Genomic DNA, 13,714 nt, shown 5'->3' with positions numbered 1-13,714 from the left:
GCAGCCAATTATTTTTGCAATTAAATGTACGCAAAGTTGTCGCGACTAACTAGCTGACCCGATGGTGCGGCAGCTTTCTTCTCCTCACACGGCTCTACGGCTAAATACCTACTTGTGCCGATCCGTTCGTTTATTATGCCTACTCGTCGCACCCCTGCAGCTGAAAACCATCTCAAGATTTACTCATAGTTCGCGAAATCACTTTCTATCAGCACGTGCGGATACGCAGACTGTCGATACCAGGATGCACGACATGCTGCACAAGTTTATAACTCGCGTCCGCGGCCTCTGTGACCATACATCACGAGCGAGAAAGAATCGTGCAGTTGGGTTTCTTTGCATCGAGATTTTTAACCAACGGTTATAGATATCTACACGAATAATTTGCATTCTCCTGGAATAACAAGCTCATAAGAGATACGGTGCAAATTGCAAGTTCGTCCTGCATGGGTCGTGTTGCTCGTCGTTGTAACATTAGGGTTATTCTTATTCAGGGTTTTGACGGAATTTTTTCAGATTTTCACCTCGACTCTAACAATAAGATAGTCCGCATTGTGATCAAAGTTTCTTACGGAAATAACATGGGAAAAACTATGTTTTTTCAGTATGTATTTTAATATAAAACTTATCTTAAGAGTTGAGGTAAGAATCTGAAAAAAATTAATAAATTGTTATGAATTATTTGAAGTTGATTTGGTGGTGGGGCGGAAAAACATTCGACAACACCCTAAGTAAGCACCACCCTGCTGCAACATGCAGCATCGTACAAATGACTCGCGAGCTGCGACAGGTATGATTTGATTTGACGTGAGGAATTTTGCGGTTGTACAAACAATAGAAATATGAAAATTAGATATTTGCAGCCCGTCTGGATTCTCATCTATTGTCTCGGCTAGGCTCCAGCTAGGAGAAGCCGCGGCGGCGTGCGCATTTCTCGATGGCATTGTGCGAATAAGACGAACGAATACCTTTTCACTTCCACTTCAACTTCCACTTCCATTTTCATTCGTCGCTCGGTTTGTTTATCGCGGTAGATTTCTTAATAACCACTCGTTCGGTAATTATCACCACACTTTTTTACCCGCGCTGTAAAACGTCGAGCGTATAATACGGCGATATGATCCCGATACAACGTTATAAGGCCCGTTGACTTCGACTCGCTTCGAGCGTGTATTAACGATTTCCGGCTTTGAGCGAAATGAGAAGAAGAATATGCATTATCGTACATACCAGCAGCGTGAGACTCAAACTACCTTGAGAACTGTTTAATGCTCATTATGAACGTGATTCGACGCGCTGGGTATACATGTACGTATACTTTCGTAATTCACTACTTGATTCAACTTGACTTGTAATAGCGGCCAGGCTTTTTCAGCACGCGTAATGCGAGTAAACCCAATCAAGTTTTCTGAAATAAAATACCGTATTATTCCGTGCGCGCCTTGAAGTATAAGTACGCTGCACCTATAATTCCGTGACCCGAATCTTTACGAAATCTGCGATAATTCCTCGGTTACTTAGGTGGGTGTAAAGAAATTCACGATAAAAAAATACAGAAAAATCGTAAACCGAATGGCTCGGGTTAAGTACATATGCTTGGACAGTGAACACTTACAAATACCTAACAGCGGTGATAAGCAATTTAACCTACCTTCAGCGACGCGTTATACAAATTGGATGAACCGAGGAAGTCGACGCCGTGGTCAATCGAAAGGCGGAAACGTCAGTTGTACGAGTAGCTGAACGATGCACTTACTTCTGCAGCGTGCATGCACCAGGGTGATCCACGTACCTGATGTCCCGTTGGATTAAAAAGGGATTACCGCTTTTTTGATTGAATGTATCGCGCGCTTGTTCGTAGTGAAATAAATCAGATGTGATCACCCAACACGTTTTATACTCAATCAGCCGTAGACAACAGTCCAGAGGTAACATTAACACCCTGTATACGTGAGTCTGTCCAAATGGTAGGAGCTTCGGTAGATTAGGTGTAAGCTGTCGATGGGTCGGATTATCCTCGTCAAGGGTGCAATTTGAGCAATATCGCTACAAGTCTTGGAAATTTGGCTTTGGTGCCTCGCCGGGCGCATCTGCCCTAAGCACCGATATTTCTCTCATTGTCAGATTGTAACTACAATTTAGAGTCCGGCTAAGAGTGTCGGCCCTGTGTGGAAATGGGGAAATTCTCGAATCCCGTGTGCGCACTGTTAAAAATGTTTGTTGTAAATATGTATACTGAACGTGTACACAGGAACGGTTGTATATATTTTTAGTCATAGTTAAGAACTGTCTAGTAAAATATCTTGATTTGGTTCGGAAATATTCGAGAAATGATAGGAGAATTGAAACGAAATATAAAGTAATACCATTCCTTAATCGGCCTTTGTACATTTACAAATTCAAAGGGGCCAGTGCCAATAATAATACCTATAACATTTGAAAATGCATAAAGTTGAAATATAGAAAAATTGAAATTTACTAGGGCCAAAAGTATACAAAGCCAAAATATAGAATTGGAAGAATGAGAATATGTACAGTGAGCGAAGACATGGAATTGTCCGAAATTTTTCCAAGCTTTTCTATACTTTCCTATATTACGGATTTCTATATTTGAAAATATCGTAGGAAAAATTGTCGCGATTTTTAAAATTCTATATCAATATTCTTTTATTTTTTAATCTTACCACATTTTTACCCCCACTTTTTTGTTGTACCTTCGAGACCCATTTCACTAGAATGTTCCAGTAACTACTAAGGTTATTGGCATGCTTAGGTCCTAATTATTGACCCTTTTATTTTCCAAAATTATAAACTGACGGGACAAATATTGAATTTGTCGGCGACTAAAACCAATTGTCAGAGAGTCGGACACTGAAAATTCATGTTCATTTTTACGTAATTTCAGAACCAAAGATCAAACAGATACAGTCGAAAAAGGTTAAAAATTGCGACAGGGTCAATAACTGGTACGCTCACCTTACACTCGTTACACAAGAGCCCCGATCGTGAATCAGAATTTTCACATTGCCGTCGACGCAGTCCGCATCTTCGAACTTCCTAAATTCAATTATCAATCCTTCAGCGTTGTTTCCCCGATCGGCGCAGGGAAGAAGAGCGAAAAAAACGTTGTTGCGCGTTGTTTCGCGCGATATGCCGGAAGCGTCGTTTCCCGCGGCGATGACTGTGGCATCGATTTCCTCTTAATTCGCTTCCGCGTTGATCGGATCCGAGTGGGATCGAGCAGCTTACGGCTGCGGCGTGCAAATACCGCCGACACAGTTATACAATCTGTACACCGACGTCCATCGGGTGCATTACACGGTTACTTGAACGCGAGAATTTCCATCACGCTCGACGCGATGCCCGATGATACCGCGAAGGAAGCTACCTACTGCTACCTACCACCACCGCCTCTCGCCGAGCGTCGATGATCTGTCTTTACCGTCGTATCTTCCTTCGCGGCGAAGCCAGGAGGAACCACCGCAGCCGGACACGCCGCGAGAGCAGGCGGGGGCTGCTGCTTTCTCTGCGGGGAAGAAATTCGATCTCTTGACCCAAGTCACGGTTCACATCGTTTCGCCGCTGCAGCCTCTGCGTAATTTACACACGCCTGTAAACACGCACCCCCACCACATAGCTAAAGCTGTGCTGCATGCGCTTAGTTAATGAATTTTTTTTTCAAACTGCTCGTCAATCCGACAAACCCGCAACGTGGCTGTAGAAACCTTGGAAAATTCTCCCCCCTGCGACTGAAACCTGGCGGTTCATTCGATTCAAATATTATAACGTTAGACTAGTTAATCAACCTGATCGATTCGTAATGAGAGATTTTTTCTCGACATCCAAGGCGAATCATTAAAAATGATTTACACCTACGGATGTTTTTTTATCATTGACCTTGGATAGCAAGGAAAAACAATCTCTCAAATATTATAATGTGACTTCGTTGATTCCAGCAAACGTTTAACCAATCAATTCCGCTCGCCTACCTGATGCGAGTGAAAAAAATTTGATCCGATATTCATGACTTGCGTATGCCCCACGATGAAAAAACAATGGCCTTGCGCATCCGGCGGAAATAGAAACGCCGCAAGTTGGCACAGGTGGCTTCGTTGGACGCGGTGTGTACAATATGATGTATACAGCGCATGCTGGTACAAGCAGACGGAATAGAAGTTGAAAGGTTGCGAATGTGGCACCAGCAGCCAGCAATTCCCAGCCATCTTGACGTGCAAACGTCGAGCGGTGTAACGGACGGCGTTTGTGTTTCTAATGTGTTATTATACGCGCTGCTTGAGGGGAGCGTTCATTAATAACGTGAGCCCCAAATGGGGGGGGGGGGGGCGTCCCGCAAAATCTCACCAAATATCATTTACAGGGAGCGCGGATCAATGAAAATCTCACGTCAACTTTTTAATTAAGAGAATGTACATTATAATAACAGCAAACATTTTGTATTACAAAATCAAACCCGGGCATAGGAAACATTAAATATTAGGTATTCATTGGTACGAAGCAAACAATTATAGGGTAAGTCCCACCACGTCTTACAGAATTTCACGACGGGGGAGGACGGGGGTCCAAATTGAAAATAAAAAAAAAAAAAATACCTCGCGTAATTAATGGACACCCCCTTACAGATTCCTGATTCGGTCGCGAGCGAGCGGGATGAATGAGCGTTATACACGATGGCAAAAATTGAGGGCCCTCCCTACTACTGTCGAAAGAAGAAGTGGCCGTACGGGAAAGTGAAACGCGGACCGCCCGGCCCGGCCGGATGGGGCCGTGGTTCCTTGCGTGTTCTCCCGGGGCGGTATGTTATTGGCGGGGCAAGCCACCTGCCGTGCTCTATCTTGTTGTCTTTATAGAGTATAAGGCATATTTTATACCCCCAGGCAAGTATACGGATACGGTATTGTCAAACGAACCTGTTTCCCGCCGTTCGACGATCGTTTCTTTCAGTAAAAGCGATGCCAAGTGATTTCAGCGTTTCAGTCAAAGTCAGAAAATTTCAAAACGTACTCTCAATGAGCTTCGAGTCTCTTCAGGATTTCAATATCTCGTATAATTTACCGCACGATTTAGACAACTGGATTTGCACGTTTTCTACGTTATCTCAACATTCGATGAATTCTAGAGCTGAATTTACCTACGCGGTTTCCCGCGTCGGTGCTTCTTCAATTCAAGGAAAATTCAAAGGGAACGAATGGCAAACAAACAATATCTCGTCCTCTCGTCTTTGTGATACTCTATAGTGTGTAAGGTAAGTGGGATAATATGAAATTGCAACTGCACGCGTCCGCGCAAAGAAGAAGCACGGAATATCGAACTAACCACCTCCGGTCCGCACAAACGCTGCAGGCGCACGATGTGAAATTATAAGGAAATTATCGTCGGGGGATATTATGATAATAACTGTATAGATTGTATAGAAGGCATCGTACGTACAATAATAGGCAGATGAACTAAAAAGCTAACAACTCCGAGCTCCAGTTGAGGAAGCGGTTGGACAGGATCTCCTCTGATCGGCGCGGCGTACTGTCCCGATTACAATGAAACCACGAAGAGTATTGACCGAGACTGTTCAATCTTACTTTTCGCGGCCAGCATTCATCCGTAAATCAATGCAGAGTACAGAGGTTGAAGTTGGTAACGTTTCTTTAACGATGCTTGTTCAGGAAGAATCGATACTCGGACCCTCAGGATTTTCGGAAATTCAGCTAGTAAATAACAACAAAGAAAACGTCTTCATATTTTGAAAAGTCAACTCCTTGAAGGTCGTTCGGAAATTGTACAATAACTGTTTTTTCCACGACGTTTCGTTACGTTAACGTTGAATGCGCCTCGCAAACAAATGCAGAATTTTTAATTGAGCAGTCAAAAGCGGCGATGACGAAGGACAGCCTCTCCACGATCCTTATGACAGATGAAATAAAGTCTTCTCGTGTAAAAAACGTACCCCGAGTTGAACTTTTCAATATATACGCAAGTATATAGGTAAATATATTATCTCTGTACAGCGTTGATTCTCCGTTAACATTCAAACTTTTTCACAGCTAATTCAATCCGCCGTTTTGAACATCGCCGTAGTTCCTTCGTAAGCTACGGAAATAAATGTAAATTTTTTTTCAATTTATGCCAATTTGCGGGTATAACGACCTCTTCCTCCACGCATCCAAGCCGTCGCATACAGTGTACAGTGTACACATACCATACACACACGCATTATAGAACCGTCGACAAGTTTTTATTATTACGTGGCTGAATTTACTATCCTATCTAGGAGAAATTTTTTATATTCTTTCACTCTTATTTATTTTCTTTACTCTTCTTTTTTTTCTCTACTCTTCGCCAACTCAACGCGCGGGTGTCCATTCTCTCGACCATCGTAGGTCACCGCACCTCCATTCATTTAAGAAAGTTAATGAATTTAGATCAAATCATACGGCATGTGGCGTGCGCGCTCCGCTCGTGTATCTACCAATTATAATCATGTCGTTTGCGCTGTTTGCGCTGTTCGTGCACTTCGGGCTATTTATTTTGTACATGGAAGAGCACGGGAATCCCACGATTCTTATTGAGTCGGTATACGGTGTATACGATGTATACGATGTATCTATACGATGTGTACGAGGTATGAGGAGATATGCGCGTTTCTCCGAAGGGCAAAAATGCATATTATTTGCATAATGGGTGTGAATATACTTGCGTCTCATTGTCAGAATAAGGAGACACTTTTACTCCATATACATATTATACTTACACGCAGTTTGGAAAAACAATTTTATATTATTAAGAGAATTTACCCTGACCGGTCAAGCGATAATCGATGTTACATCTTCGGATCCGTCTGCAGCGGAAAAAAACAAATTGGCAAAGAGAATGTCATTCGTACACTCCGACGTTTTAAAATTATTTCAACGTTATGTCACGTAAACGCTATAACCGCGTATTCTACTACAATTGTACGAAGGGCTCAACTCGATTCCAAAAGTTTGAACTCGATTTATATCGTATCTGCTTAGATTGAAAAGAACGTCGCGGCGTCGCGAAGTTGAACATCGGAACGGTTTGAACAAACGATATATATTATTGTGTACATTGATCGTTCCACGCTTTCTGACCGCCGGAGCAACGGTCCGTACAAGTAAAACCACAGCCGATTAAAATCATTCATGTCAAGTCGGCGCGATACGTTATAGGTATGCTGGCCTAGCTGTCTAAGAATCGAGAGCATGATAATGGGAGACATTTACAAGCGGAAGAATATCATTTTACCCCCGCAAATGGCGCGTCTGCGTACCTGAGCTCTATCGATACCGGAAGTCCCCGAATTACGGAATCGCATAATTCCGCTAAATTGTTGAGGTCTGCTTGTGCACAGGTTAGGAAAACCCGACCTCGTGACGTGCGAACCGCATACCCGACTGAACGCTAATTGATCGATAATGGGCCAGCCGCTTAACCACTTGACAGCCGTAATTAGAAACGACTAATCTTACAATTAATCTCGTCTCGTCTCGAACCTTGAGTTCTTCCGTGTAACTATACCTACATCGTGCACGCACTCGCCGCAAAAATAATTGCAATTTTCATCAAGATCGACAGATCGACAATTGTAAAAAGAAAAAATCGCCGACGCTCCCAGACTGGCAAATTTCGTGCAAGGAGAATATGAGACTTCAGTCTGCGCGAAGACCGGTGGGGAAGTGGCTCGAGGTTCACCTGCGACACCTGAGACGAAGAGTCAGCTAGCGACGTCTGAGAACATGTGATATTTCCATGTATATTGTAGACGTGTGGACGTACTTACATACGATGTACCTACACAGCGTACATTCTGTTTCTTGGACGATCTAGGATTGTGCGGGATATCGTACCTTGTAAGAACTTATGCGAAACACAATGGAATTACACGGTATACGGCCGTGAATGGCTCGGGTTCCCATGTTACATACATACATATCGCGTATCTCCAGACTTCTGTAACGCAAACCATAGCGACAAACGAAAATCGAAACTTTTTTTTCCCTCCTTGCATGCAGTACAATACAACGTGAACCGAAAGAAACACTCGTTTTCATCGTCGATCCGATAACGCGGAGCTGTTGATAAACCGTTCAAGTGAAAAATATTTTTTTTTTTTCTCCAACACTTTCGCAGCAACGAATTCTTCCGTCAATTCCGTTGTTGCACGCTTACCGTTGTCCAATCATTCCGTAGGTATGCTATCCAGGCATAGCACGAGGCTTGCAGTTGTCATCTGCTCTCCAACCGATCGTAGGCACTCCCCTGATTCCCCCGTTTCATTCGCTCCCTTCCCTGTTCGTGGCACCCGTTAACTTTCCGGTCCATGTTTATGACGGAACTTTTGTTTCCGCTGTTGTAGTTGTACGGCGAAGGTAGGAGGTACAGCGTCCTGGTTGGCATTGGCCAAGTGCATCGGTGCGATCGATAAGGGTGTCGAGGAAAGTCGAGGAGGGTGCTGCCTGTACTGACGCTGATACGAACCTCCTCGAGTTTGCATCAACTCCGCTAATAGGTTGATGCGTAGGCATATATTTCCCAATTTGCCAGAAATGTTTTGCAGGTTTTGTTGTTTTATCCGGAGCGCTCGAAGCTTCCAGTCGAATAAGCATCGTTATCTGCGGTATTCACAATTCTATCCAACTGCGCGCAATACAGCCGCACAGTGGACCAACTGATCGATCACAAGGCGTCGCAAATTGATTCCTTTTTCACAAAAACTTATTCGAAAACTATTTTCTTCGCCTGCAGATCATAAGCGATCGAACCCCCGAAACCGCAACTCTTGACAATCCCGGACCGGAAACCTTACCGGGTCAAAAGCCGTCGCTACCTAGCTTACACTGTTATTATAGGTATAGGTATAGTTGTTTTCCACGCATCGCTTACTCCACGCACACGCAGCCGGACTGTTCATCTACCATCCACCGTACGCAAGACCGCGGAATATGAACATGAATTATGAATATTGGGACAAATCGATAGGCTTCTCTGTTATTCCCGACTGCCAATTATTAGAGATACGTCCGTTTGTCTGCTGTTGCTCGATTCTTTCGTGAAAGGGATATACCTATATAGGTAGGTATACATGCAATACAGTTGAATTCATTTTGGGATCCTCAATGCAGCGTGTGACGCAAGCGATCCGTCACTAAACCGTACACGTGAAGCCTATGTATAATAATTATCATTGTATCAGGTTATAACTATGTGTCTGTCTTGTATCACACGTCGTTACACGAACCGTGCGGTGTGGACTTGAACTCGGTTTCCACGTGGTGAAACACCAACACCCACGTCGCCGAAGCTCTGAAGGTGACGATCCGTCAGATTGTACCCTGCAATCCTCGTTTGAACAGCGATACGAATCGCGCGAGGAGCCAAGTCCGGCATCCTGTGCCCGGATCAACCTCGCGCATCGGCAAAAGACGCACGCGTCAAGGTCTGTCCGTGGATATGTCGAGTGAAAGCAAGAGGATTGAATAATTGCCGTGAGCGCATTGATATGCGACGATCAGGTATCAATGACGCGGTGTACCTAATTCTAAAAGACGTACGATAGGCCAATTCTTTGCGATTTCGAGAGCGGCGTCTTCGCAGGCGATTTGGTAAGCGCGGGTCAATGCATAAAGTGAGAAATTTACCCTGCAGCATGTTGTGATCGGCCTCCTCGTCGGTGAGGCAGCGAACCCCGCCGATCGACGAGACGACGCTGCTCATCGCTGAGGTGGCTGGTGGCGGTTCCCCGTCAACAAGCAGATCGATATACGCGGCCCGGTGAGCCCGGCGACTCGGATCCGCTTCCGAATCCTTCTTCTTTTTCCTCCTCCTCCCTAACAACCCCACCTGCCACAGGGGCCGCGCAGCTGCACCTTCACTCGCGAGCAGGCACTTTCACTATCTACCGCGCGAACGAAGAAGAGGAAGCTTCGGCCTTAGCTGCGGACCCGCGGGGCAGGCGGAGGATGCCGCCGATCACCGGACGCGCGAAGCGGGCGATATACGCCGTCGACGACGGACTACCGTTGAAACACTGCTGCGGCGACGACGACGGCGACGGCGGGCGTCGCGACGCTGACTAACGCGCTCGCTCACGTTCGTCGGTGCAGGAACAACGGCCGCACGTCGCTCTGCCCCGAGCACCGAAAGCGCATGACTCAATACTGCCCCGACCTCGCGATTCGCGATCAATACCGAACCCCTCGGACACGCCGACGTCGCGGCGGCTGCGCCGCTCTAGCGTCATTGGTTCGCGCTTACGCCAACCTTGGCCGGCTGACCACACACCGCACGAATCCACTGCGCCGATGCCCGACCAATGTCGTGGGGGAGCCACTCGACGCCGCGGGATTGCAAATTACGTTGCAAATTTTTAACCATGCAGCGAAAGATTGCCGGCTCGCTACCGGATCAGGCAGAATAAACGACGAGCAGCTATTCCGTTTACGACGTCCACGTAATAGAATGCAAACGGTGTTTCGAACGTTTCGCAATTTTGACAAAAAATTCCTGTACTTTTTTAAACATTTGCACCAATTTCATAATACTGTCATATACTTGACGATTGTTGTTACGTGATTGGGTGTATCTGCTGCTCCGAGTCCCGCTCAGCGACCCGTCGCGCCGTGTGATAATCGTGGAATGATCTCTCGAGCTGAGCACTCCGATCTTCGGTTTGGTCGCTTCGATTGCTGGTGGCGCCCTCTGCGCGCGAGACAGATTTGTCGCGCGTTCGCCACGTTTCGTCAGTGTATTTATGCATGTACCTATGTGCATGCGTGCGTAGTTTTATCCTGGGATGTTCATCGAGGCAACCCCGAACTTTGAATGCGAGTACTTGAGTGACACGGGCATCTTTGCGTTCTGTTACTCAGAACAGTTACCCGTTGCGCATTGCGTTCGCTCCTTGTACCGTGCCTTGGGGTTCAATTGCCCCTCAGGGAACTACCCCTGCCGTCTCGGGCGTACATTCTTTTCATGTTCCGAGTTGCCTGAATCAGTAATTGACTCGTAGATATAACGGTCCCACGTCCCACGACCCGGGTCGCGATACAGTCGATAACAATGGTGATTTTTTCGAGAATATCGTCACATTCTTTTTTTTCTTTCATTATTGATTTTCCACCAGACCATTAGTCGAATTAATTTTCTCGACGACAAAATATTGACTCCTTGATCGAAGAAACCCTCCATCCATCATGCATGCAGATCGAATGATTCTTTCAAACCGACTGAATTGTAAGATCATATTCTCTGACCAACGTCCATAAGACACGCCAAGTGAACGTGAAGCCGGAGTATAGTTTTAATTTCCCGGGATCTACGGAGGCCGCGAATTTAGTAATATTTCTCGGCACATTTATCGCGAAGCATGCTTGGCTACCAACAACCTGAACATAAACCGCCTCTCACCGGCCTTACACCGACACTTTGGCGATCGTAATACCTATGGACGAATGTGCATATAAGTATGTACTACGGCGGTATACGAAATGTTTGGCAGCGACCGTGTATCAATTTGACCTCGACTTCCTTATAATTATAACAGCTACCGTACACCAATGACCAAACAGTTGGCTTCCACCTTGTGAGATGTACAAAAATGGACTTGGCAAACTGCGGCAATCTCGAAAAAAAGGAAAACAGGGCCGTACCTTTTACTACGTTCGCAAAACGAAAGCATGCTGTAGCCGCAAGAAGACGCGACTGGTAGAATCAGCATGAAAATCAGAATTGTTCACCTTTTAGGACAGCGTTATCGGTTACTTTGGGGCGCGGTTCACATTACTGTACGTCAGCGGGGATTGGAAGGCTCAACAAGCCTTCGAAACGTTATCAACTCGTGGAATACGCTCCTCGGTGAGATGAGGATTTATCATCAGGCTTTCGAAATGGCAAACGCACGATTGGTGTACAAACGACAGATACTGTTTTCCTCAAGTGACGTACATTACATATTTGGAAATTCGTCCCGTCGCGTGTCTCCGACGAAATTTTCTCACATCGAAAACTATTATTATCCGAGGTCTGTAAAGGGAGTTGGCGTAAGAATTGCACACACCATAATCTATAACCGAGCTCGTCGATGATTTTGTAAAACGCCAAAGTTCATCCATATTTCGAAATCTTCAGAATTAACGGACAAGGGGCGCTTCCTGTCTCATCCTACTTGTTCAGTTATTCGGACACGTATGAAACGTTTGTTTCTCTACATTCGGTAACTGCGGGACACAACGATCTTGGCCGCCGATCGTCGGGATCGTTTGTACGCACCATTCATCGATACCGCACTGGTCCTGATATTACAAAAAAACGTAACGAACGAAAAACCGTTGCCGTTGCTAGTGGAAGAGCCAATGGAATGAATTGTGATTCAATGCGAAAGAAAGGACGGCTAACGATTGAATTTGGAATGTCGCGGGCGCGGCTCTGCCATCCGGTTAAATACGCCGTTGGGAGCTCGTACAACGTTGAATAACGTAGGTTAATACATTATACATATCGTTATTATACATTCAGGGCAGGACGCTGTCTATCTCTTTCCCATGTACTCGGCCGACATCAACCGTTTGTTCGAACACAACGTAGGACCATCCCGCGCACGCAATGAAAAGCGAAATTGCCGGAGACGACAATCGGTTGAGACAATTTGGCACCGGTGTCTATAATATGAATTATTCCAGCATCTTTACCATCGGGTATTGTAGTATCTTCTTATTCTTAATTATACGGTTTACACACTTTTGGAACGTTTGGTATCGTACGTATAATATACAACATGCTATCATACTGTTTTCATCGTTGCAGGGGCGACCTTTCGGCACGCAACACACACGCGCACAAGCTGTGCCGTGTAAAAAATGTGTATACGCCTACGGTTGTGTATACCATCCTTGACCACTGATCAAAACAACATCGAGCTTTGTGCCGCTATAGGCGTATAATCTCGACGTTCCATCTGCGCACCGCTCTCACATTTCTATCGAAAATATCATATAGCTCACGGCGATTGCTGTTCTAATTCATATTGTACAGCTATATCGTATCACTCTCCGTCGCGGCAACATGCTGCGATTGCCGAATCTCGATTCTCATTTCACCTGTTCAACCGAACAACCGATCTAAGTACGATCCGATCGAGAGGCCGACTGTTATGGATATTGGAAATTATTTACGCAAATTGCGTATACCTATATAAAAACGCACAACGCTTTTTCAAATACTCTTTTTATCCCCTCCTAATTGTCTTCCAAACCACGATATAATAATTATGATAAGTCAGCAGAAAGTGAAGGCGAGAGAGGGGGAAAGAAAGTCCAGAATAAGAGCGGTCTCGATTTCAGTTCGCGAACGTCCAGAATGATAGAACCAACGTCTTAATAGTCATGGGCTCACCCGTCTTTGTCCAACAGTCGGTGCACTCCTGGCACAGCATGGACCACTCGGTCTTGAGGTCGTTGAAACTGGCCATCCTCGCGGCCTCAGATTGGCCAAAGGTTGCCCTTGTTCCGATACCACCTGTGAGTATCAACGTGTAGCTGCAGGGCGCAACAACCAGAGGACACCGAGAGAGGTTCGAGCGGCACGATTTTCCGACAACCTTGTCGCGTTCCGAAGCAAAATCGAAAGCCTCGACCACGTGGAAAACGGGAAAGGTAGTAACGCACGCTCCGGCTCCGATCAGACT

General features: G+C 45.5%; 1 protein-coding gene and 1 long non-coding RNA gene across 10 annotated transcripts in view; one reads left to right on the top strand and one right to left on the bottom strand.

The window, feature by feature from the left end:
* The window catches only part of LOC124181037, a 26,641-nt gene extending 12,927 nt beyond the window's left edge, over window positions 1-13,714 (bottom strand). For 2 of the 8 annotated variants that reach the window (XM_046567164.1, XM_046567170.1), the window contains exon 1: window positions 9,672-10,190. In XM_046567164.1, the coding sequence (XP_046423120.1) occupies window positions 9,672-9,747 (76 nt within the window). In that variant the 5' untranslated portion in view covers window positions 9,748-10,190. Of the gene's footprint in view, window positions 1-1,651; window positions 2,223-2,976; window positions 3,527-5,448; window positions 5,721-8,202; window positions 8,227-9,671; window positions 10,191-10,601; window positions 10,819-13,422 lie in introns of those variants that run through there. The other 6 variants (XM_046567167.1, XM_046567165.1, XM_046567161.1 and 3 more) reach the window with 6 other exon arrangements.
* On the top strand, window positions 10,813-13,390 carry LOC124181058. 2 transcript variants are annotated; one of them, XR_006870371.1, is made up of 3 exons: window positions 10,813-11,495; window positions 11,576-12,725; window positions 12,835-13,390. It is a non-coding gene; the product is annotated as an uncharacterized LOC124181058 (long non-coding RNA). The 2 variants fall into 2 exon arrangements; XR_006870372.1 differs by having other exon boundaries at window positions 10,813-12,052; window positions 12,160-12,725.

The sequence above is a fragment of the Neodiprion fabricii genome, chromosome 4, assembly GCF_021155785.1.
Source record: "Neodiprion fabricii isolate iyNeoFabr1 chromosome 4, iyNeoFabr1.1, whole genome shotgun sequence".
Lineage (NCBI taxonomy): Eukaryota > Metazoa > Arthropoda > Insecta > Hymenoptera > Diprionidae > Neodiprion > Neodiprion fabricii.
This window is presented reverse-complemented; position numbering and strand designations above follow the sequence as displayed.